General features: G+C 37.9%; 1 protein-coding gene across 5 annotated transcripts in view; it reads left to right on the forward strand.

Moving 5' to 3' along the window:
- Positions 1 to 21,289, forward strand: part of LOC124263803 (serine/threonine-protein phosphatase PP1-like) — a 35,490-nt gene that overhangs the window by 2,612 nt on the left and 11,589 nt on the right. The window contains exons 1-6 of one of the 5 annotated variants that reach the window (XM_046698522.1): positions 6,264 to 6,331; positions 6,425 to 6,543; positions 13,122 to 13,251; positions 13,715 to 13,920; positions 14,590 to 14,697; positions 17,305 to 17,393. In XM_046698522.1, coding sequence (XP_046554478.1) covers positions 13,180 to 13,251; positions 13,715 to 13,920; positions 14,590 to 14,697; positions 17,305 to 17,393 — 475 coding nt within the window. In that variant the 5' untranslated portion in view covers positions 6,264 to 6,331; positions 6,425 to 6,543; positions 13,122 to 13,179. The other 4 variants (XM_046698523.1, XM_046698521.1, XM_046698519.1 and 1 more) reach the window with 4 other exon arrangements.

Genomic DNA, 21,289 nt, shown 5'->3' on the forward strand with positions numbered 1-21,289 from the left:
GATAATGTCACTGAGGGGATTCTGGGCCAGATGCAATGTTAATGGAAGATGCGAAGTAACAGAACCTGTTTGACCTTGTAATACCGCATCACCACCAAACAGCTTACGTTTAAACCCGTGCAAAGAAACTAGATTACGTTGCAGGTTGAGATCGGTAATTTCCGGTAACTATCGTCAGCTTTCGGTCTGATAAATTTTAGATGAATATGTGGATTGCATTTGGTTGGTCTCTAATACTCATTGACCGCATGGGATGACCTGGCTATAAACAATGTGATGCCATTTGCATGTCCGATGCATAGAATTTCATTATACTTCCACATGACACAATAACGTTTCAGATCAACCAAATGCATATTGATTGTAGTCAAGTATCACACAAACTACAGACTTACTGGCGTTCACAGAATACAACAGATTGGGTTGGTGTAGTAGCGTCACATGCTGATGTCTTTGGTTAACAAAGGTCAATTCAAGGAGTGGTGAAGATGGGTTTCCTCCTATATAGCTACGTGGGTGTGTGCGTAATTATCCGGCTCGCCGCTGAGATGATGTGTAGCAGTTTTACATGGATACCCCACTCAATATACTGATTCCAAGCCGACCAGTCTTTTATCCACCACAGGCAGGGTAACAAGAAGTACCATATTTAACGTCTTATAACGCAGATCTAACTCTGACCTTTACCCACTAGACCGAAGCGGTCTGCATAGAGGTTAGCAACGAAAAGGACAAATAAATAAATAAATAAATAAATAAATAAATAAAGGAATTAACACATACAATCGCCTATACTGATACAGTGGATTAGTGAGTGAGTTGTTTTTTTACGCCAATATTTCAGCAATATCCCGGCGGGCACCAGAAATGAGCTTCACACATTGTGTCCATGTGGTGAATCAACCCAGAGTCTTCAGCGTGACAAGCCAACGCCTTAACCACTTGGCTACCACACCGCCCCTACTGATACTGTTAATGAACCAAGCCAGTAAACTTTTCCAGCCTTGTCGTGATATTATGTTGTAATAAACAATAACATACATTCACTGTAATTAATGCTGTTGTTATTGTTTGATGTATGACATATTACACACAACTATGTTAGCGACCGCCTGTTAATAATCTAGTGATCGATATTAAGAGCAACGATCTTCGTCGTCGTAACCAAACTGAACATTGCACATTGTGTGTTGGGCTATTCTAACACGGATTTCCTACAGGTGCGTACAATTAATAAGAGTACAAAACTAACATGTACGATTTTTATGTATAACTGCACTTGTGCTATGTGCTTTCATTGCGGCATATCGCTCATGTTATCATCATCTGGTTTGTATCGGGCAGATTCATCGTGATTATGGGTCATGTTATAGCAGTATACAAATTGGGGCGCAAAACATTAATGCACCCAGATGGTATTTAAGTTGGTTGGTTTGTTGTTTAACGCCGCACTCAGCAGTATTCCAGCTATATGGGGGCGGTCTGTAAATAATAGAGTCTGGACCAGACAATCCAGTGATCAACAGCTTGAGTATCGAACTACGCAATTGGGATACGATGACATGTGTCATCCAAGTCTGAGAGCCCGACCACCCGATCCCGTTAGTTGCCATTTACAGCAAGAATGGCTTGCTGAAGACCAATTCTAACCCGGATACACGGGTTGATAACGTTCACTCGTCATTAGGACGACTGGTTTGTATATTCTTCACGTGGGTATAATGTGCGGAGCCCAATTTTGGTTTTCCAAAGGGTAATATTGCTAGCTGGAGTATTGCAAAAGGCTGCATGAAACTGCACCAAGTCACCTGTAAATCGAACATGTTTACATAATATTGAAATAATAACTCAGAAACGTCATAACGGTATGTAAAAGAGACAACCATCTTTAATGACCGTTTCACGTGGACAAAATACAGTTTACCAACTTATGGTTTCACAATCTGTTTTCCTTCGCTTCTCGCAAATGCCGACGCCATTTTGTAGCTGACGTAAGCAACATTCGTGATATCTACAGTTGTAAGCGGTAAACATGGACAGCCACTCATATGTCCAACTCGCGTTTGAAAACAATAACATGTTGACCAAAGAATTGGTGGGAATTACATTACATCTACCAATATTTCAAGGTCACAAACAAATTTGAAAACTGTTCGTAATGATCACAGTGAACATCAACAAGAAAAAAACTTTGTTTGAAGCCATCCGTACCTCAAGGCTGGGACATTTTATTTTCTTGTTTGACGGTTGAGTCTATACTCAAAACTTAAGGGATAGTAGAATCAAATACATTTTAAATTATGTTGATTTGTTTCAGCAGGATGTTAACATTAAAGCATTCTGAATAAACAGTCCCAGTCTCCTCGTAATACTGGCCGTGAGATTCTTAAAACTGGAAACTGATTTGGTCTTGTTAACACATAATAACGATTGGGCATTTCACATTAATTACTGTTCGTGGAACGGGTCTATAAGCAAAGGAAAAATAATAGAGGACAGTATCGAAAATAGACGTATACATCTAGGTCTCTTCGTGAGATAATTATACGTCATTTGCAATTCGTCAATTAACAATTACAGCTGACGCGATTGTAGTGTATCAGTGCTAATCGAACTGACGTGGACATTATCAGCTTATATCTCCGTATATACTCCTCACAATATGTAGGGGATCATCAAGTATATATTTTACTTTCGGTCGTCTGGGGAAAGATCAGTCTTAAAAAACGCCTGCCAGGGATAGAATGATGAAAGGTCGCCAAATCACTCTGAGCTATTATCATTGCTGATGTTACTTTCAGAATCTACAGTCACATATAATAGCCCGCGGGCTATGGGTGAGTGAGTTTACTTTTACACCGCTTTTAGCAATATTCCAACAATATCACGGCAGGGGAAACCAGCAATGGGCTTCACACATTGCAACCATGTGGGGAATCGAACCGGGTCTTCGGTGTGACGAGCGAACGTTTTATTTATGGGAAAGTTTCGAACAGGTATATAATACAGTGAGGGGCAGCCAATGTCTTCAATGTATCTCAGTCTGTAGTTTGCAGAATTTGGAATAGGTTTCTGCAAAAAAAAAGATTCTAATGATTCGTCAACAGGCATCTAATCTGCATTCTTGGCGACCACGTGCTGTACTACCATTAACAAGTGTACACATTCTAGTATACGCAAACTGTGTTTAGAGCGTAGAAACTTTGGGAATAGCTGATAGTGTCTTGTAATGTTTTCAGACTGTGGACTTCCTGGACAGGCGTCTGTAGGCGTCCTAACGAACGCCATGCTGACATCAACTTAAGGCAGACATGGCCGATTTGGGGCTTGGCCACTTTTGATACGGGGTGGGGTCAATATGACTGCAGGGACTTCTCTGCCAATTGTCCATGGAAGAATCACTGTCTACCACTGCCGAGACAACATACTGGCAGGAATAGCTGTGCCGCTACGCTGGTCCACGGTTTGTCTATCATGAAGTCAACGTTCGTGACTCGTAGACTAGAACACAGTGACTCCCGCTCACATGTATTGTAAATTCTATTACCTCGAGCTACAAAACATCTTTGGTCAGCCACCATTTTATGACCTTTCCCCTATGGAGCACACCAGGGGTTGCAAGAAGAGTAGACATGACTCCTTCTCATTATGTTTTCAAGGCCAAGCCTGGGGACTAGACTCATTATTGACAAAGTAGATGTAATCTCAAACATTCATTCTTAACTTCGCAGACCCGTGAATTGTTCTCCAGCAACCGGTGCTTGTCGTAACAGGCGACTAACGGGAATCGGGTAGTCAGGCTCGCTGACTTGGTTCACAGTTCTATAGTACTAGGGTAGGGTCTATATACCTATATGTCTTTCTAACGTTGTTTCTAAGCGTGACACGCCCCTGTGGTTCACACATGATCTGTATGTCATCGTATCCCATTTGCGTAGGTCGATGCTCATGCTGTTTATCACTGGATTGGCTGGTCCAGACTCGATTATTTACAGACCGCCGTTTAACAACCAACCAACTTAACTTCACCTGTCGTCTTTCTTGGCTTTTTGCACCCTTACAAGACATCCGTCATATTTCACTTCGTCCTTCCTCTTTTGTATCCACTCATTACCATCACTCGGTACTGTTTGACATTCATATATTTTTTCATAAGTCCACAAAGCCGACTTTTCCCAGACTTATCATCTATTCAGTGTTAAAAGTGGTAGTCCAGGAGGAATCGTCAGTTGTCTTACCATCTGTTTCGAACCTTGATTTTCTGTTAACACATGCTACTTTCGAATATCCCGTGCTTCGTTTTAAGGGTATTGGTACCTGTTGATTCCAAAGTTCGAACTAAGAAGTTAACCGGGAATCAGTCCGCAAAGGAACTAGTCGTGAAACCAACAAACAACGAAGACATTTAACAACTGTATTCTAAAATTAAAGTTAAAAAATCAAAACAAATCACCACAAGGGCACTACTATGGCAGAACAAAATAGGGCGGAAGTACAAATTTGGAGGTAATAAAATACAACTGCAGAGATTATACCAATAAAGACAGTGATGGTAATGCGGATGCAGCTTTTTGAGAAAGGGGTGGGGGTGGGTGGGTGCACGCCTCATGCACATGTCATTTAATATACTTTCAGGACACACACACACACACACACACACAGACACACACCACCTCCTCTGGATCAGCCTATGTGATATTTATCTCTCAGCAGCAGTAATACAACTTGCAACTGAGCCTAGTAGTCATGGTGTAATGATAATCACACACTGGTCTTCTTGTAACTTCGGATGCGTCGGGAGAGTCGAGGCAAGAGTTACCTCCCCCCTTATGTAGACAAAACCTAGACACAAGGAAATTCCACATTTTCAGTGGAACCAAACACATGCAGACGGCAACAAAACGAGTGTTCGTGCATACTTGATGGAAATGATTTCTTGTTTGGAATTTGTGAGGGAATTTTTGTTTAAAGTGAGTACATATTCCATAGTTTGGTAGCGATCTGCTGAATTTCATTGATAGGCCTCCTACAACGTTAAGACAAATTACGACACTGGTTAAAATATATACAAACTTTCAGTTATATGTTATGGTAAACCAAAAAAATGGTCCGAAAAATACTAATGAAATACTTCAGTTGTATAAAAAAATACACTCGTGGGTGATGTGCGTCCATTAAAGTAGAGACGTGCACTTTTGAATGTTTCTACGCGCATATGATCGAATTTTATGTTGAGAAAACGTTCCTCATGAAATAAACAAACATGTCCTGGATCAATATTCCCTGAAACCGTTTGCACTTAAAGAGGGAGTGTTAATCGATATTGATCTTTGAGCACGAGTTGTCGTTATTCTGTGATTGGTTTGCCAAAGAACAAATATCATTATCCTATAAAATGTGTGTAAAGGGACACACACGCGCACGCCCCCACACACCCACAATTCGACTGAACGGGTAATATATAAGGTGTAGGTGGCGCGGAGGAATACTCCAGCTGCATGAATGAACGAATACCTGACTAAGCATATATCGGATTCGGCAAAAACATATACTGAAAATTGTAATAAGGAATAAGCTGATTAGATGGACGAATGAAAACCTGGCTTAGATCTATGAATGAACGTAAAACTGACTGAATAATTGTAAGAAATAAGTTCCATTTTTATAAAACTTGAATGAATGAATGAATGAATGAATGAATGAATAAAAGTCTGATGTATCAATGACATTCGATTATTATTTGACAGGCTGAAAAAATGACGTTTAACTCAACTGAACTTATTCCACGTATTTAACAGAAACAAGTGTATTGTGTAGGCATGCTCTAAATGACTAAACATGAAATAACCACCCTTTCGTTGAAATAACTAAATCAGTGTGCAATACGATGTCACTGTACATGTCAAGCATTGCTTCTGCATAAACCCAATGTTCAAACATACACACTGATGCTAATAGTAAGTTCCACACCGGCTGATCCGGAAACGTAAACCTAACTGTCTGCAACTTGAGACACACAGCGGGTGGAATAATACTGTCGCGCGCGGGTATTTAATTAATCCGATACAAAGAAAATGTGATCATGTATTTTTAATGGAAGTCCTTAGGACTGGCACGGGCTAGATAAATCAATGGCGTTATTTGGCTCTGTCCCATTCACGATTACATGAAAATGAGAGTCATTTAGGGAGTTGGAATGATGAAAAGAGGTCGGTGCGGTGAACGCGAAAAGAGTTGCTAGTGGCAACCATCACGTGACTAATGTCAGAATCTCATCATGGCGCGGAATCGGAGGAGTGGATTCTTGTGCGATTGACATGTTTTACCAATGGTTTGTGAAATTTCTTTCATTTTGTGATTGGTGTGTGGCAGGTAATGTTATTATGGGATACACATGCTCCACGATATGCCTGTCCATCTCTAGATAACTCAGGATGTGACAAGATCAAGTGGATTGAACTCGTCAAGTTGACTGTCGTAGCAGACGCCTCTTCTCTTGACTCTCGCACTGACAGGTCATCGGGTTGTCACTTCATACTTTACGTGAGACACAGCTAACTAACAGTATTTATGTTAATATCTGGATTATTCTATGTCTAGCGTGATATTAACTTGGTAAATGTTGTTTTTTAAAGCGAATCTGACCTGACAATGCGTATAACCCCTCAAAACCGAGCACAAAAATAATTATCATGTCACCTTGTGCATATTTTTATCTTGAATTTTGATGTCCAACGTGCATTTGCGCCAGTATGATAAATCGATGAACACAGTGAGCAAGCAAATATTGCATATTTAATTAAATGACAAAAATATTCTTTTTTTAGTTATTTTTAAGCGCATTCCTTCGTCTATTTGTGTGTGTTTGTAATATTGCCCCCAAATATTTGTATCAATTAGACTTGTCAAAATTAATACCAAGTATTATATCGACAACATGGACACCGCACTGGTGCTAACAACATCCAAAAAGAGTTCCCAGACACATTCTGTGATTAGGAGGATAATTGTATAGTGGGAATCTTTGGCATATTGACTTTCAGCTTTTCACTTGCTTATTAATGTCTTTTATTTGGTCAGATCTTTTGCAGTTTTGGATGCAAGCCGCAGCTATTCTGAATTTTCATTTTATCTTTCTCAAATGTATTAGCAAATCTAGATCATACAAAGAGTTCCCAGACACCTAATTTAGTCTCCTGTTCTTATGATCGTCTAATTGAAAATCTTCCCAAATTAGTCCTAAAATAATAGTGATTATGATTACCTGCCCAACCCTTATGATAGACTATGCCATGGTTGATGCTCTAATCTTCTGTGTAATTTCAGCAAATGTCCCAATACATCCTGAGTCATGACATTTTTTTCCGTGTACCTGGTTAAAACTCAATATCAGCATTGATATTAAAAAGAATTATACATAACATAATTTGAGTTTGAAGGCAGTGATGTGTTTGAATCAATCAAACTTGTTGGAACTTCCAGTTTACCAAGCCATGTCCCATTTAATAAAAATACAAAAAGAGCCCAAAACGATATGCATCAGCAAACGCCTCAAGTAGTCCTCAAGCATAGTTCTTGGGGTTGTGAAACAAAACAAGAGTCTCATACTAGCCCAGCAATCTACCTGCCTTCCTACAGACCCACCCACCCACCCACATCTCTTTGATTATATGACTCTTAACCACAAGTATGTTATTTATCCATAATATGTAATTTCTCTTTGTCCTTACTAGGGCTGCAACGAATACACTATGTGGCGAATATGATACGTATCATGAATATTGGGTAACGAATACGAATAATTATTCACGAATACAATATTGTAGTTAAGTGATTGATGTACAATATGGAACGCCCATGTTGACAGTTTTGATTTGTCACAGCAGTAACCAGTCATCTCATGACACTCAAATTTGGTGTGTAATAGTTATAATCGACAGTACCATGTGTGGCCTTGGCAAACTAACATGACTTGCGCTACTGCAAGGCTAGTACGTATTCCATTACTGCATATCTCACTTTCAAAAAGTACACAAGGGTTCAAGTAAAACATTGAATTCATGAAGGGCTACGGTTCGATTCACCGAATATGCGAGTGAATCGTTACAGCCTTAGTCCTTACGTTACTCTTGTGGCAACATACCTGTTTCTTACACTGTCGTGCCATCTGAACAGACACAACGTATGGACATTTAAGTGTCATTTGTCAATAAATCTAAGCTAGGTGGTAATTACCCTGACTGAATGTTTTGCCATCCCATTTAGATTTAATGGTAAATTGACTCTACTCAATGTCTCTGGTCAGGTGAAAGACCTGTAAACAATGGGGAGTAGCTGGTTACAATGCATGATTGACCAAGATCATCATGTGTCTGTGCATCCTAGTGGGGCTTGCTTTCGATATAGATCTTACAGATTAACAATCATTAACTATCATATTGATGGATTATCGATAAATATCGAACAAGTAACCAAATGAAATTAGCATGTTTCACGTCACTGCTGTGTTGTAACACATTTATGCATCAATAACAAATAAAAACATCATTTTGAATATAATTTGGAAGTGACCCATGAATAAAGACGTAAGTTTGGGTATTGATTATGTAAATTACAACTTTATTTCATCACAGTAGTTTATGGATGCAGGGATTGGGATAGAGAACTTTAATATGGGCCATTTTCAGGATTATTAGCCATTTTCTGAATTTAGAATGGGCCACTGCCCTTGTATCAATTGTAAACTTCAAAATTTTAATAGGCCATTGTTTATTCTAATGTGCAAAATGGCCCCTCTTTCCCAATCCCTGGGATGATATTATTGATGACTCAATTTTCATATTGATAATTGTGAATAATTTCTCCTGTTGACAATATGTCCAATTATCAATCTTTTTATCCAGCCCAACTTAACATCATGGATTATAAGTCATACCATCAACCACCATTTACTGACATTCAACCTTGATATTAGCGAGTTGGAAATACTTCACAGACAGATAATTTGTTAAATGTTGTCATGGCTATCAGTGTTCGTTAATTAAGTGTGAAAGGTAAGGTCATTTTGAGACTTTTTCATTATCCCATTGTTTAAAGTTAAATTATTCGTGGTTCCCTAGATTCAAATACTATAGGAGCACACATCAATAACCACAGAACTATAGTAACTGGGTGATACTAGATGCAAAATGTTGCAGCCTATGTGTATATGTGTGAGTGGTATGTACTGTGAGTCTCATAGGTTGCCAAAGGGCATGCACATTGGAATGACTGAAAATATTTAAATTGTACCGTACCCAGTAAGCATATATTTCTGTTCAGATCCTTTACCTAGTTGTGATTCAAATTAGGAACTCTCCATACAGTACCAAAAATACTTGTGTTATTGGCTGCAGTGTTCACACACACACACACACACACGCATGCACACACACACACACTTTTATTCCATGGAACCCCAACTATCATTACTGAATGACCTGAGGACTGATAAATTGAAAGTCTCAGGTCAATCCGCTCATACATAGATCAGCTGAAGCTTAGTAACTAATACTAATTGATTTGATTTGTGATGTTAAAGCTGACAAACATGGGTGTAAATATTCTTTAACCCTGCAGCAACTATATGTCAGCCATTAGCAGAAGTCAAAAGGACTTTTCTCAGAAACCAGTGTTCGAAATATAGCATTAGTCTAGGCAGTGTTTGAAATTATTTGAATTTGGAAACCCCGAAATATTCCGATTTTTGCTCACCTGATTGAAAGTCAAGTAGCTTATGTCATTGCCTGCTTTTTGCAATGTTTTAAATTAGGGTCCTGCTTTGACCTTTGCACTTCAACCATGAATCTACTACTTATGGCCAGTACTCTGTCATATTGTTTCCATATGTAATGTAATTTGGTGAATGTGTAGTTTGGTATTTGATGTCTTTTGATCACAAATTGGGTCAGTAAATTGATTGTTTTGTTATGACTATTGTGACCTGTGTTGATTAAGAATCCTGAAAAATAACTACTTGGCTGCAAAGTTCGCACAATATCAATTTATACAAAAATGTGATCAGTATTAGAAATCAACATCTATTGTCATAACCACAACATAACCACTTTAATCAGTCGTCCCAAGTCATTAGTCTGATTAAATTCTGTTCGGTCTAGTTAAGATCAGCTTAAAAGACTCCATATTATAACTTGAGATGTTCTAAGAAATATACTCAGGTCCAAGTTTGGAATAGTAGACTCAAATGTTTTAGGCACAGACTGCATAAATCATAATTGATCAAATTAGTTTTGTTGAAGGTTGTAGTAGGGTCAATACCAAAGGGCATATGTCAAATAAGATAATGGACTAATTTCCTGAGTGTTTTGTTGTATATATGAAAATACAAAGAAGGTGTGTTTAAGGCAAAGTGAACTTTAAACCAATAACATCCTAGACCAAAAACATAAAGAACCTGTACTTGAAGCTCACCTATGTCTTATCATGTTAATAATGATGGCAATAAAGGCTGGAAGCAGAAGTATGCTGTAAAGTTAAAACTCTTTTTGGAATAACACTGTTCTGTTAATGGCTTATGTAGCTTGCACACAAAATACCATTAGCAGGCTTTCATGTCTAACAGTGTGTGTACAGATTTGTTTTATTGGTTTGAAGGGATAAGTTCATATAAATTTTGACCCAACCTCATATGGATAGCATATATAGATAAAATACAACACAGTTGCTGTTTACATGTGAATGTCCGGGTTAGAATGTACCTTCAGTAACCGATGCTTGTCATAAGAGACGACTAACGGGATCGGGTGGTCAGGCTCGCTGGCTTGGTTGACACATGTCATCAGTTCCCATTTGTGCAGATCGATGCTCATGCTGTTGATCACTGAATTGTCTGGTCCAGACCTGATTATTTACAGACCGCCGCCATATAGCTGGAATATTGCTGAGTGCGGCGTAAAGCTGAACTCATTCACACTCACTCAGTTGCTGTTTAGTCAGAATTGGGAAAAATAACAGATGACTTTTTAAAAAAAGAAAAACTGAATTATGATGTAGAAAATAAAGACCATTATCAAATGTTAAGTATGAAAAACTGAAAGCAGTAGCTTGTCCATAGACAATATAAGAACCCAGCTTTACCCTCTGTAAATGGTGAATCTCATATCCACTGTCCTGTCAACACAGACCCGTCTTCATGGATGATAATGGTAAAATAATTGCATTTGTTCCAGGCCAATTTTCATTGTTATTTGCAGACCACCTCCATTTTGACCAAATTTATGTCATTGAGTCTGCAATATACTCAAAATAGCAAAAGTAATCTAATGAGTAAAAGGTTATCTAGATATGATATGCAGGGCTCCAGATAAGGGCCGTATCGACGTATGTACGGATAAAAAAATATGCACGATACGATAGGAAATAATTTTGAAAACGTAGCAGATTCGCACCACAACAATGGTGTACGAATCATTTACAGACGTATATGAAAAGGTATTGTTTTATTGTTTATTGACCTGTTTACACAAGAGTAGCAATGTTGTGGTGCATATACCAAAATGAAACACAAGAATACTGATTACTAATTTCCATTCAGTACTCTAAATGCACTCTTAAGTTTTTCCAGTACTCCCATATTGAAAAAATATAAGGAGTACGTACTCCTGATATTGAAAAATTATCTGGAGCCCTGGATATGGTAAGAGAAGTATGATTGTCAGGATATTGGTCCCATTGCAAACCTTCCTTGTGTCCTAACCATTTGATTTTTATAAAGGGTTACGCACATAGTACTTTATGGATTATACTGTTTGAAATTAAGTGTTGAAGTTGACAGGCCCTTTTCATTGTTAATTTTAAAGGGTAGAATTCTAGGAGCTCAAATTACATAGGCACAAACAATGGGATATGAAAACTCCAAATAATTTCAAAGACTGACTCTATAATACTCAATGTTGTGATTTTACGGAGGGCCAAACCTTGAATGATGCATGTATATGTTATATTATTTACGTATGAATAAAACATAATTTGTCAGGGATTAATTAATAATATGACCTTATTGAATTTCATACAGAGTATATGTGTAGATTTTGGAATGTAAAACATAAAATGTCATTTTTAGAACATAATTTCCTGCCTCAGTGATCAACACCATGAACTATGCCCAGTTGGATTTCACAATCAGTTTAAGATTTGTTGTTCTGTAAGAATAAAATCAATGTGTATTTTTAGAAAACTACTAATCCTAAGTATTTTTCACCAGCCAGACTGACTGAAGGATCATCAGTGTTGTCAAGTCATGGTTACATTTCACTTACACCTTCACTGTTTTTTCCATTGCCCCGTTTATGATAGACATATGACCTGATAGGATAGGTGTTTATATTTATGATTGCAATTGACTGAAACATATGATGTGAAGTCCAACATCAACACAGACTTTGACACCCTGTTAGTATAGATTATGGTTGGACTAATGGAGACAAGTGTGGTGGTTGTTGCTGGGTTTCTGAATATCACAGTTGCACATTGTCAACACAGCTTTTGTCCACCTGTCACAGCACTGTTGTCCACACATACACTGCAGTTGAATTACTGCCACTTTCAATACTCAGTACGCAGTTTTTAGCCTCTCTCTTGAAAATTGCCCCGTTATCGATGGAGGCCCTACTAGGCCTGGATGGTCAGGGTAGTAATTGTGTTTGAATTCACCAGATATTGGATACATACATCAATAGAATAGGAACAAGCAGAAAGCCCCAAGGGAAGTTTATTGAACCCACATAAAAACTTCTAGTTCGCATTCAGTCCATAAAATATAGTTGTGAACAAATAGCATTCAATAAGTAGTAATGAATACACTGAATGGGATGTTAGCATATATAGGTGAGTGGTAGCGACACTCAGTATGACTTAGTGTAACTTACTATGTCCCAGTAACCCGTTAAGCTAACAAAGCCTAACCATCTGTAAGTGTCGGGGTTATGTATTACAGCAAATCTATCCATGTATAATATTGCTTATACTACATGGTAATGTATAATGCTTTGTATTGAAAGTTGTTTATGGTATTATATTAGTGTAACCCGTGTGTGATCGCTTGCTTTTGTTCATTCCCACAGGCATGCACATTACTAAAAACGGGCTGATTGGTCACAGCATAGCTTGAAGTCAGCCATCATGAATAGGGAACTAAACGTGGATTCTATCATTGAACAGCTGCTCTCTGTCAGAGACTCTCCAGGGAAACAGGTAGACATTGAGATTAATATTTTACATCTACTTGTTTAATCTTATAACACTGGAGCTTCAGTTGAGCATATGCTTCATCTTGTTTTCACCAGTGATACTGATTAAGACAAAACAAGTGAACAAGAAATGCAAATGTAGCTTGGGTTATTAATATTGCTCAAAAGTAGTTGAGTCTTCATCATTTGGATAGTTTATTATCTTGTTCTCTTTTTCATTCATCTTAAAATGTGAATATATTTGATGGCACATGACTGTTTTGCGTTATGGTAGTGCTTGCCTTTGTAAGTACATGTACAATTATTCACTAGAGTGTTATCAAATTTCACAGCACCTATATACTTTTGCTTTATATTTTGCTAATCTGTCAAAATTAACATGTGTTTTTGAATATGAAAGATTTGTTCACTTGCTGTACTCTACTGCATGTAACAATATGCTTCAAGCGTTGAATGTTTAATTGTAGGTTCAACTTCCTGAAACCCAAATTCGCCAATTATGCCAACTGTCCCGAGGAATATTCCTGGAACAGCCCATGCTGCTGGAACTGGATTCACCTGTCAATATATGTGGAGATATACATGGCCAATATGAGGACCTGCTGCGACACTTTGACAAATGTGGATTTCCCCCAGATGCAAATTATCTTTTCCTTGGTGATTATGTAGACAGGTTCGTGAAACATTTGAATTATTACCCATCAAACCTTTGGGAAGTTAGGAGTTGCCAGGATATCATTTCAACCAGGGTTGTGTCGCACTGGTCTGAAAATAGTCATGATTGATTCATTGACTTAGAGGGTCAATGTGTTTTCCTGAAGTACATCAGATGAGTCAGCAGAAGTAGATTGTGGATAAAGCAGAAAATAAAACAGGATTTGTTGATGCAGTAAACATTGTTTATAAGACAAAGGCATTATTGATTAAAACTGTTACAAAGCTTTTGTCATTTTGAAATATTGTAATCTGTAAATTACATCAGTTGCATTTTAAGTGTCCGTGTTAATCAGACTGTTTAGAAATGCTAGTTTTTCAGTTTATTTCATTTGTGTCTTGCACTTCAACGTATTTGTGTGTTATCGCTCCTTGTAGACTGTCCTTAATGATTCATGCACTGTTGTGAGAAATCATTTGTAGATCTAACACATGTACCTACATGTAACTGCATTTAGCAAAGCAGCAGCTTCAACACACAATACCAAGTATGAAAATCTGATCATTATTAATGGACCTAAAAAATACAATTGTCTTGGCAATTCTTTGAGATTTGTATGCATAAACAATGTGTGCTGCTGAGAACTGGAATACTTGCATAATTAAACTGTTTTCTTTATATTTTCAGAGGTAAAAGATCCCTTGAGACTATATGTTTGGTACTAGCATATAAGATCAAATACCCAAACAACTTCTTTTTGCTACGAGGGAACCATGAATGTGCATCAATCAATCGGTACGTCATCATGTATTCTTCAGGACTCACACTGAAAGTGTAACATTGAAGCTGCTCATTATGATTATGTGCAGGTGTCATAAAAACTAACCTTAAGTGTTTCACTGAAGCTTGTGTTATGCTTGACATATATCTAGTGATAGTACATCAATGGCATTTATGAAGCTGAATTTCTCTGTAGGCAATGGCATATTACGGCTGCTCATGATATTTAAAATGGTTTGATCATATTTGTCCTTCACACAGACAATTCTGCATGAATGGATTTGACATAAGCTGTTAATATGTGAATGAGATGTAAACAATTATTTCTTTTGTTGCATATGGAGTTAATGATCCCAGGAATAGTGTTTTTTCAATGAACGAATTACAGCAGTCTTATCTGAATATTGATATTGCTTTTGAAGTGGCATCTTATCTAACTAATTACCTTCCGTAACCTTCTTATGACATATCAGGCATAATTAGTGTTGTAAAAAATGTCACTCTTGAAGATATGATGATGTTTCATGTAAAAGAATATTCGTGTACACTTTTAAGAAGCAATAATTATAGAGCTAGAATGTTTGTACATGCCTATACTTTGTTAAACGGGGGGCAGATATTTAATTTCATGGGTGCTGATGGGAGTTTACTGTACACCATGAAATGAACTTTGAATTCATATGATTCTGGGACTTTTCAGACTGCTGATCAAATTTATAACATTGATTTTATATTTTCTTGTTTGTTTTATTTTTTGTGCCCCTCTGTTAATTATATTCCTTTCCAAACTGGACTCGCATATCTGTCCTGTTAAACCCTGAATGTTAAGTATAAGTGTTAGACACATGAATATTGTTCTGAACATCATGTTAGGAAGCATCATCAACTCAGTTCCTTATATCAGTGTAAACAGGAGGGGAATTATTCACCTACAATTATGGGGCATTTTCAGCCTATTAACTGCAGGGAAAGATCTGTGTGTGCCATTATTGATTATTGATTGACCATAGCCATCACAGAATGATCAAATATCAGAACATGTAGTTAATCTCTGGCAGCTTTCATATACCAGAAACCATAGGTGGTTTTGACAGGTGGGTCGTGTGACTTGCTGATAATCATTCAATTATCAAGCAGGCAATATTACAAGGTTTAGCTCTCAATGCAAGATTATTCAATATGACAAGACATAAACCTCTGTGTAATGATCAGTCTGGCCAAAGAATAACAGGGTTATAAACCCCGGAATTAGAGGATTATCTCATTCTATAATGACTTTCATCACATCAGATTATGTATTGACTCAAGTGGTGTTATTGGGTGCCAGATTATTCCAGTTTGGTTGTGTATTGGCAATTAATGCTGGTATTGATTTGTGTATTGATGAATGGTGCTAATGGTAATGTGATCACTGTTGTGGTGATTTGGGTGATTTTATTGCTTGGTTTCGTGGTAGTGACACTGCCACTTCATTAGACATGTATGTTTTCACGATTCCTAATCATGAAACTGAATACAGCATCTTGGAATAATTGCTTGTAAAATCAATACAATACTTTGTTTTTTTCCAGTTGCAAAGAATTATTAAGTGATGAAAGATTTATTCATACAGTAATGCATGGAAAAGAGTATCATCAATTGTGATTTTTAATGAGACTTTTTAAGAATAAAACAATATATTTAAGTAGAGATATAGACATTTAGATTTTGTACAAATGATAAATTGTCATTTAAAATGTTTGAAAACAAAGCTAAGCATGATTCTCAAATATCAAGACCATTTATCTGTACATGTTATCCCAATTAAAGCTTTTGGTGTTCATGACAGTGGAGCATGATCTTGTAAACATAATAACAGAACAATTTAAGAGTAACATGTTTTTTTCTGGCACAGACTATACTTTGTAATGTTGCTAGGGAACAGTTATTTTCCAGGTAGATTTCTTAGCAAGATGTCCTTCGGTAGAAGCCACCATAGTTCATACCCAGCTCATATTGGATTAGAGGTTTATGTGGTATAAATAGGTTTGCCAGAAAACAGCAGGTCCCCCTGGATTTCTTCAAGTCAGATTAGTCTATCCCTGCACTTGAATTGTATAATCTGTTAACTTCAGTGTTATATTGTAATAATAAATAGCATAATTATGAACATTTTTTTCTAATTAAGCAGTCAATCAAGGGTTCGTTCTCATAACCTTGATGTTTAAAGTTCAAGAATTAGTGGCCCCTAGATTCAAATACTTACGAACAAAATTCATGGAGCCTGGGACCTCACTAAATTTTGAACAACAATAAACTTGCAATGGTAAAATATGATTTTGAGTTGCACAATGGTATTCCTTGTGCCAAATTCTTGACAGGAATTAAATAGGTTGTGTAGTTCAAGTAATTATCAAATCTTACAGTACAGTATGCTACACCATTTCATTACATTACACGAAACTTTAATTTCCTGCTAGAACCTTTGAAATCAATTATTGAGGGTTCCTAGGACATTGGGTCTCCCAGTACCCCTAGCTTTGTTAGGTCATGATAAAACCAAGTATCTGCTATTTCCACAAATTTCTGTTTATGAACAATGAACAACAGTTTTGTATGTCTCATTTATGATATTTATTTCAGAATATATGGTTTTTATGATGAATGCAAGAGAAGATACAACATTAAATTATGGAAAACTTTCACAGATTGCTTCAACTGTTTACCTATAGGTAAGCTTTTTTTATAGCTTTTTTAAGTCTCACATCAAATTTGTTCAACCAACTTTATGATTATTTACTTCATTACCAGATTGTTATCAGATTTAGCAAGGGCTTTGTTGTTTATAGGGAAGATGCAGTGTAAAGTTTGATACAGATCTTGTATTTTTGTCAAGAATAATCATTATTAATTGTTGTTCAGCTGAGGTTTGGAGTCACAATCAGGGGCATTAGAGAGCCTTGCTTACGTTTTGGGCTTGTTTATTATTTTTTCTGGAGGAAAATCAACCTAAGTTCAAAACTATTTTCAGTGAAATCAATGATTCTTTCAGGTGGAGAAAACCTGTAAAATATGTATCAGTGAAAATTTCAGATGCTTTATTCATGGGATTGGATTTATCATCCTTTAATTGTTTTTGATAAACTTATATTTGTATGTAACAACGATTGTATGTTTGCTCTCTTATGAATGCAGTGTTTGATACACAGCATTGTGGAGTAGTAGCTACCTACCTTGTCAAATCAACAACCAAAGTTGAAGTCAGATTGTAAGGGGCATCTGTCACTGAATCCAGATAAACAAGTCCCTTCATTTGTGGGCAATAGGAATCCTTTGCGCTACATTTACCTTAAACGCGTTTAGCGCAAAGCAGGGGATATAGTATTAGGCTCCGTCCGTCCGTATGTCCGAATTGGAATATCTTAAGTACTGTTCACTAGATTCTTTTCATATTTGGTACCTAGGTTCATCACACTATAAGAAAGGACCTTGACCTGTGACCTTGACCTTCATTTCAAGGTCACAAGGGGACTTTCATGTTTTACCTGCATGTTAAGCTATCTCAACTGGATTTTCTTCATATTCAATACCAAGCTGTATTTAGGGAAGGCGCAGGGCCCAGTTGATTTTGGTGACCTTCACATAATTTTCAAGGTCATGGCGACACTTTGAAGATTTCAGCATGTTAACCTGCATGTTAAGCTATCTCAAGAACCGTTCACTGAATTTTCTTCATATGTAACACAAAGCTTTATCCAGGGAAAGCCCAGGGCCCAGTCAATTTTGGTGACCTTCTCTTAATTTTCAAGGTCACAGAGACACTTTGAAGATTTCAGCATATTAACATACATGTTATGCTTGTCAGCGAGATACCTCAAGAACCATTCACTGGAGTTTCTTAATATTTGACACCAAGCTTCATCCAGGGAAGGCGCAGGGCCCAGTTGATTTTGGTGACCTTCACTTAATTTTCAAGGTCACAGACACTGAAGATTTCAGCATGTTAAATTGCTTGTTAAGATAGTCAGCAAGATATCACAAAAAATATTCTGTGGACTTTCTTCATATTTGACACCAAGCTTCATCTAGGGAAGGCCCAGGGCCCAATAAATTTTGGTGACCTTCACATAATTTTTAGGGTCATGACGACACTATGAAGATTTCAGAATGTTAACCTGAATTGTCAGCAAGATATACTAGCCACATAAAGAAACTGTGCATTGTCAAAATATTATCCCAGTTGATAAGTAAGATAACAATGTCAAAGGTACATATAAACTTTAATGGAGGGATCATGAGACCATAACAAGTCGGGAGAATTTCAATTGAAAAGTCAATCACAATGATGTCACGAGTCCACAAACGGGACAGGGGTCAAACGACCATGTCACAAGCTCAATAACGGGTATGTCCACCATCGGCATTGAGAACAGCAGTGCATCGACGACGCATAGAGCCTATCAAACGTGCAAGGAAGGCTTGTGGGATGTCACGCCAGATTCTCTCAAGTTCTGCTGCAAGGTCAAGGACGTTATCTGGCGGATGAGGAAGACGGTGTAGACGTCGATCCATCTCGTCCCAAACATGCTCTATCGGGGAGAGATCCGGTGAATTTGCAGGCCAAGGCAGTAACTCAACGTTGTGGTGTTGCAAGAAATCCATAGCAACCCTTGCCGTATGAGGGCGGGCATCGTCCTGTTGGAATGTTAACCCAGGGCCATGACGTTGCAGAAAAGGAATTGCCACAGGTCGAAGAATCTGATCCCTGTAGCCCACACCAGTTAAGTTGCCCTGAACAATCACCAAAGGAGTTCTTTGGCGTGCTGTTATTCCACCCCAAATCATCACGGAACCCACCACCAAAGCGATTCCTCTCCAAGACACAGGCCTGTGCATAACATTCTCCCACGCGTCTATAGGCACGTTGACGTCCATCACTATGGGAAATGTTAAACCTGGACACATCTGTAAAAACAACATTTCTCCACCAAAACAAGGGTCTGCGGACATGATTTCGGCACCACATTTGGCGAGCTTGTCGATGACGTTGTGTCAGGATAGGCTGTATGGCAGGACGTCGTGGTCTGATCCCGTGATGACGTAAACGTTGTCGAACTGTGTTGGGGTGGATACGGCGAAGTCCTGGGATGGTTCGGGCAGTCATCACTGCAGTCTGAAACCTGTGGCGAAGATGGGTCACCGTTATCCATCTGTCCTGTCTTGGCGTTGTTACACGTGGACGCCCAGAACGTGGGCCGATCGAGCGCGTCATTTGTGTTCTGGTAGCGCCCTCACCAGTGCAGAAATGGTGTTCCGGTGGCAGTGGAAATGTGCAGCCACTTGTCGTTGAGACATTCCCCCACGGACCATCCCAATGGCCTCGTGACGTTGTGCAGACGTGAGCCTTGGCATGCTATGCGCTTCAATAGCCATTTAATTTTTTAACGATCGCAAGGGCAAGGGTTGAGCTTTCCAAAGTGACAGTATTGTGTGGCATTCATTTGCTCTGTTTCTCTTTCCCGGAATGCACGTGCAACAACGTATTGCACGTCTCAAGGACGAACCCACTAACCTCACGGAACGTGGCACGTGCAGGCATGTTGGATACGTGTCACTCATCTCTGAGTTTAAATCCTTATGTGTCTACACAGGTTTGATAAATTTAGATTTTAAATTTTTGTATGCACAGTTTCTATATGTGCCTAGTTTATTTTAAAAATGGTTCACTGGATTTTCTTCATAGACTTTCAAGACCTCCCTTGAATGTTTTTCATAAGCAATTTCTTTAGTACTAGTTTTGCATATTTCATACACTATGACATTCATGTCAAGGTCAAAGTCAGTCTTGAAAATATGTGTGTGTTTGAACAACTAAAGAGCAAGATAATGTTTTTGTTGACATTTAACTTCATCTTAAACTTTCATTACTTTATAAGTTTGATTTGATAATTTGCGGCGGGGGATTATGTCACCTTAGTGACAATGCTTGTCTCTAATTAAGTTCTAATCTAAGTCCATCTTTACAGACCTGAAGCAAGATATTGAATCAATAAGTCAATATTTAACTGAATGAAGTCGAAACAATTCTTCTAAATAAGTTATTTTAAAGAAATTTGAATATTGAAAAAGAAAAGTTTTGTTTGTTGTGTAACACCACACTTAGCAATATCCCAGCTATATGGAGGCGGTCTGTAAATAATCAAGTCTGGACCAGACAGTCCAGAGACTGACATCATGAGCATCAATCTATGCAATTGGGATACTGTGACATGTGTCGATGAAGTCAGTGATCCTGACCACTCGATCCCATTAGAAAGTATAAAAAGAAAATAATATATATTTCATGTATACCACTATGACACCCTGCTAATGTTCCCACTGACCAACTTGTAAGTATAATTGCAAGTTTTCTTCACAAGCACTGGGAAGCAGATCACTTCTACTCAATATTATTTACAATAACACAAGTGCCTTGAAACAAACATTAGTTGTTATAAGCACTCTGAAATCAGGCCAAATTAATGTTGATTTTCTCAGCACCCTAGGCACTTATTGCAGCACATATGGTTATCCTACACAAGCAAATATGGTAGTCTAGATTTGTAAGCATCAAACATTAAAAAACACA

Source organism: Haliotis rubra, unplaced genomic scaffold (assembly GCF_003918875.1).
Source record: "Haliotis rubra isolate DU_JTF1 unplaced genomic scaffold, ASM391887v1 Scf9, whole genome shotgun sequence".
NCBI classification, from domain to species: Eukaryota; Metazoa; Mollusca; class Gastropoda; order Lepetellida; family Haliotidae; genus Haliotis; species Haliotis rubra.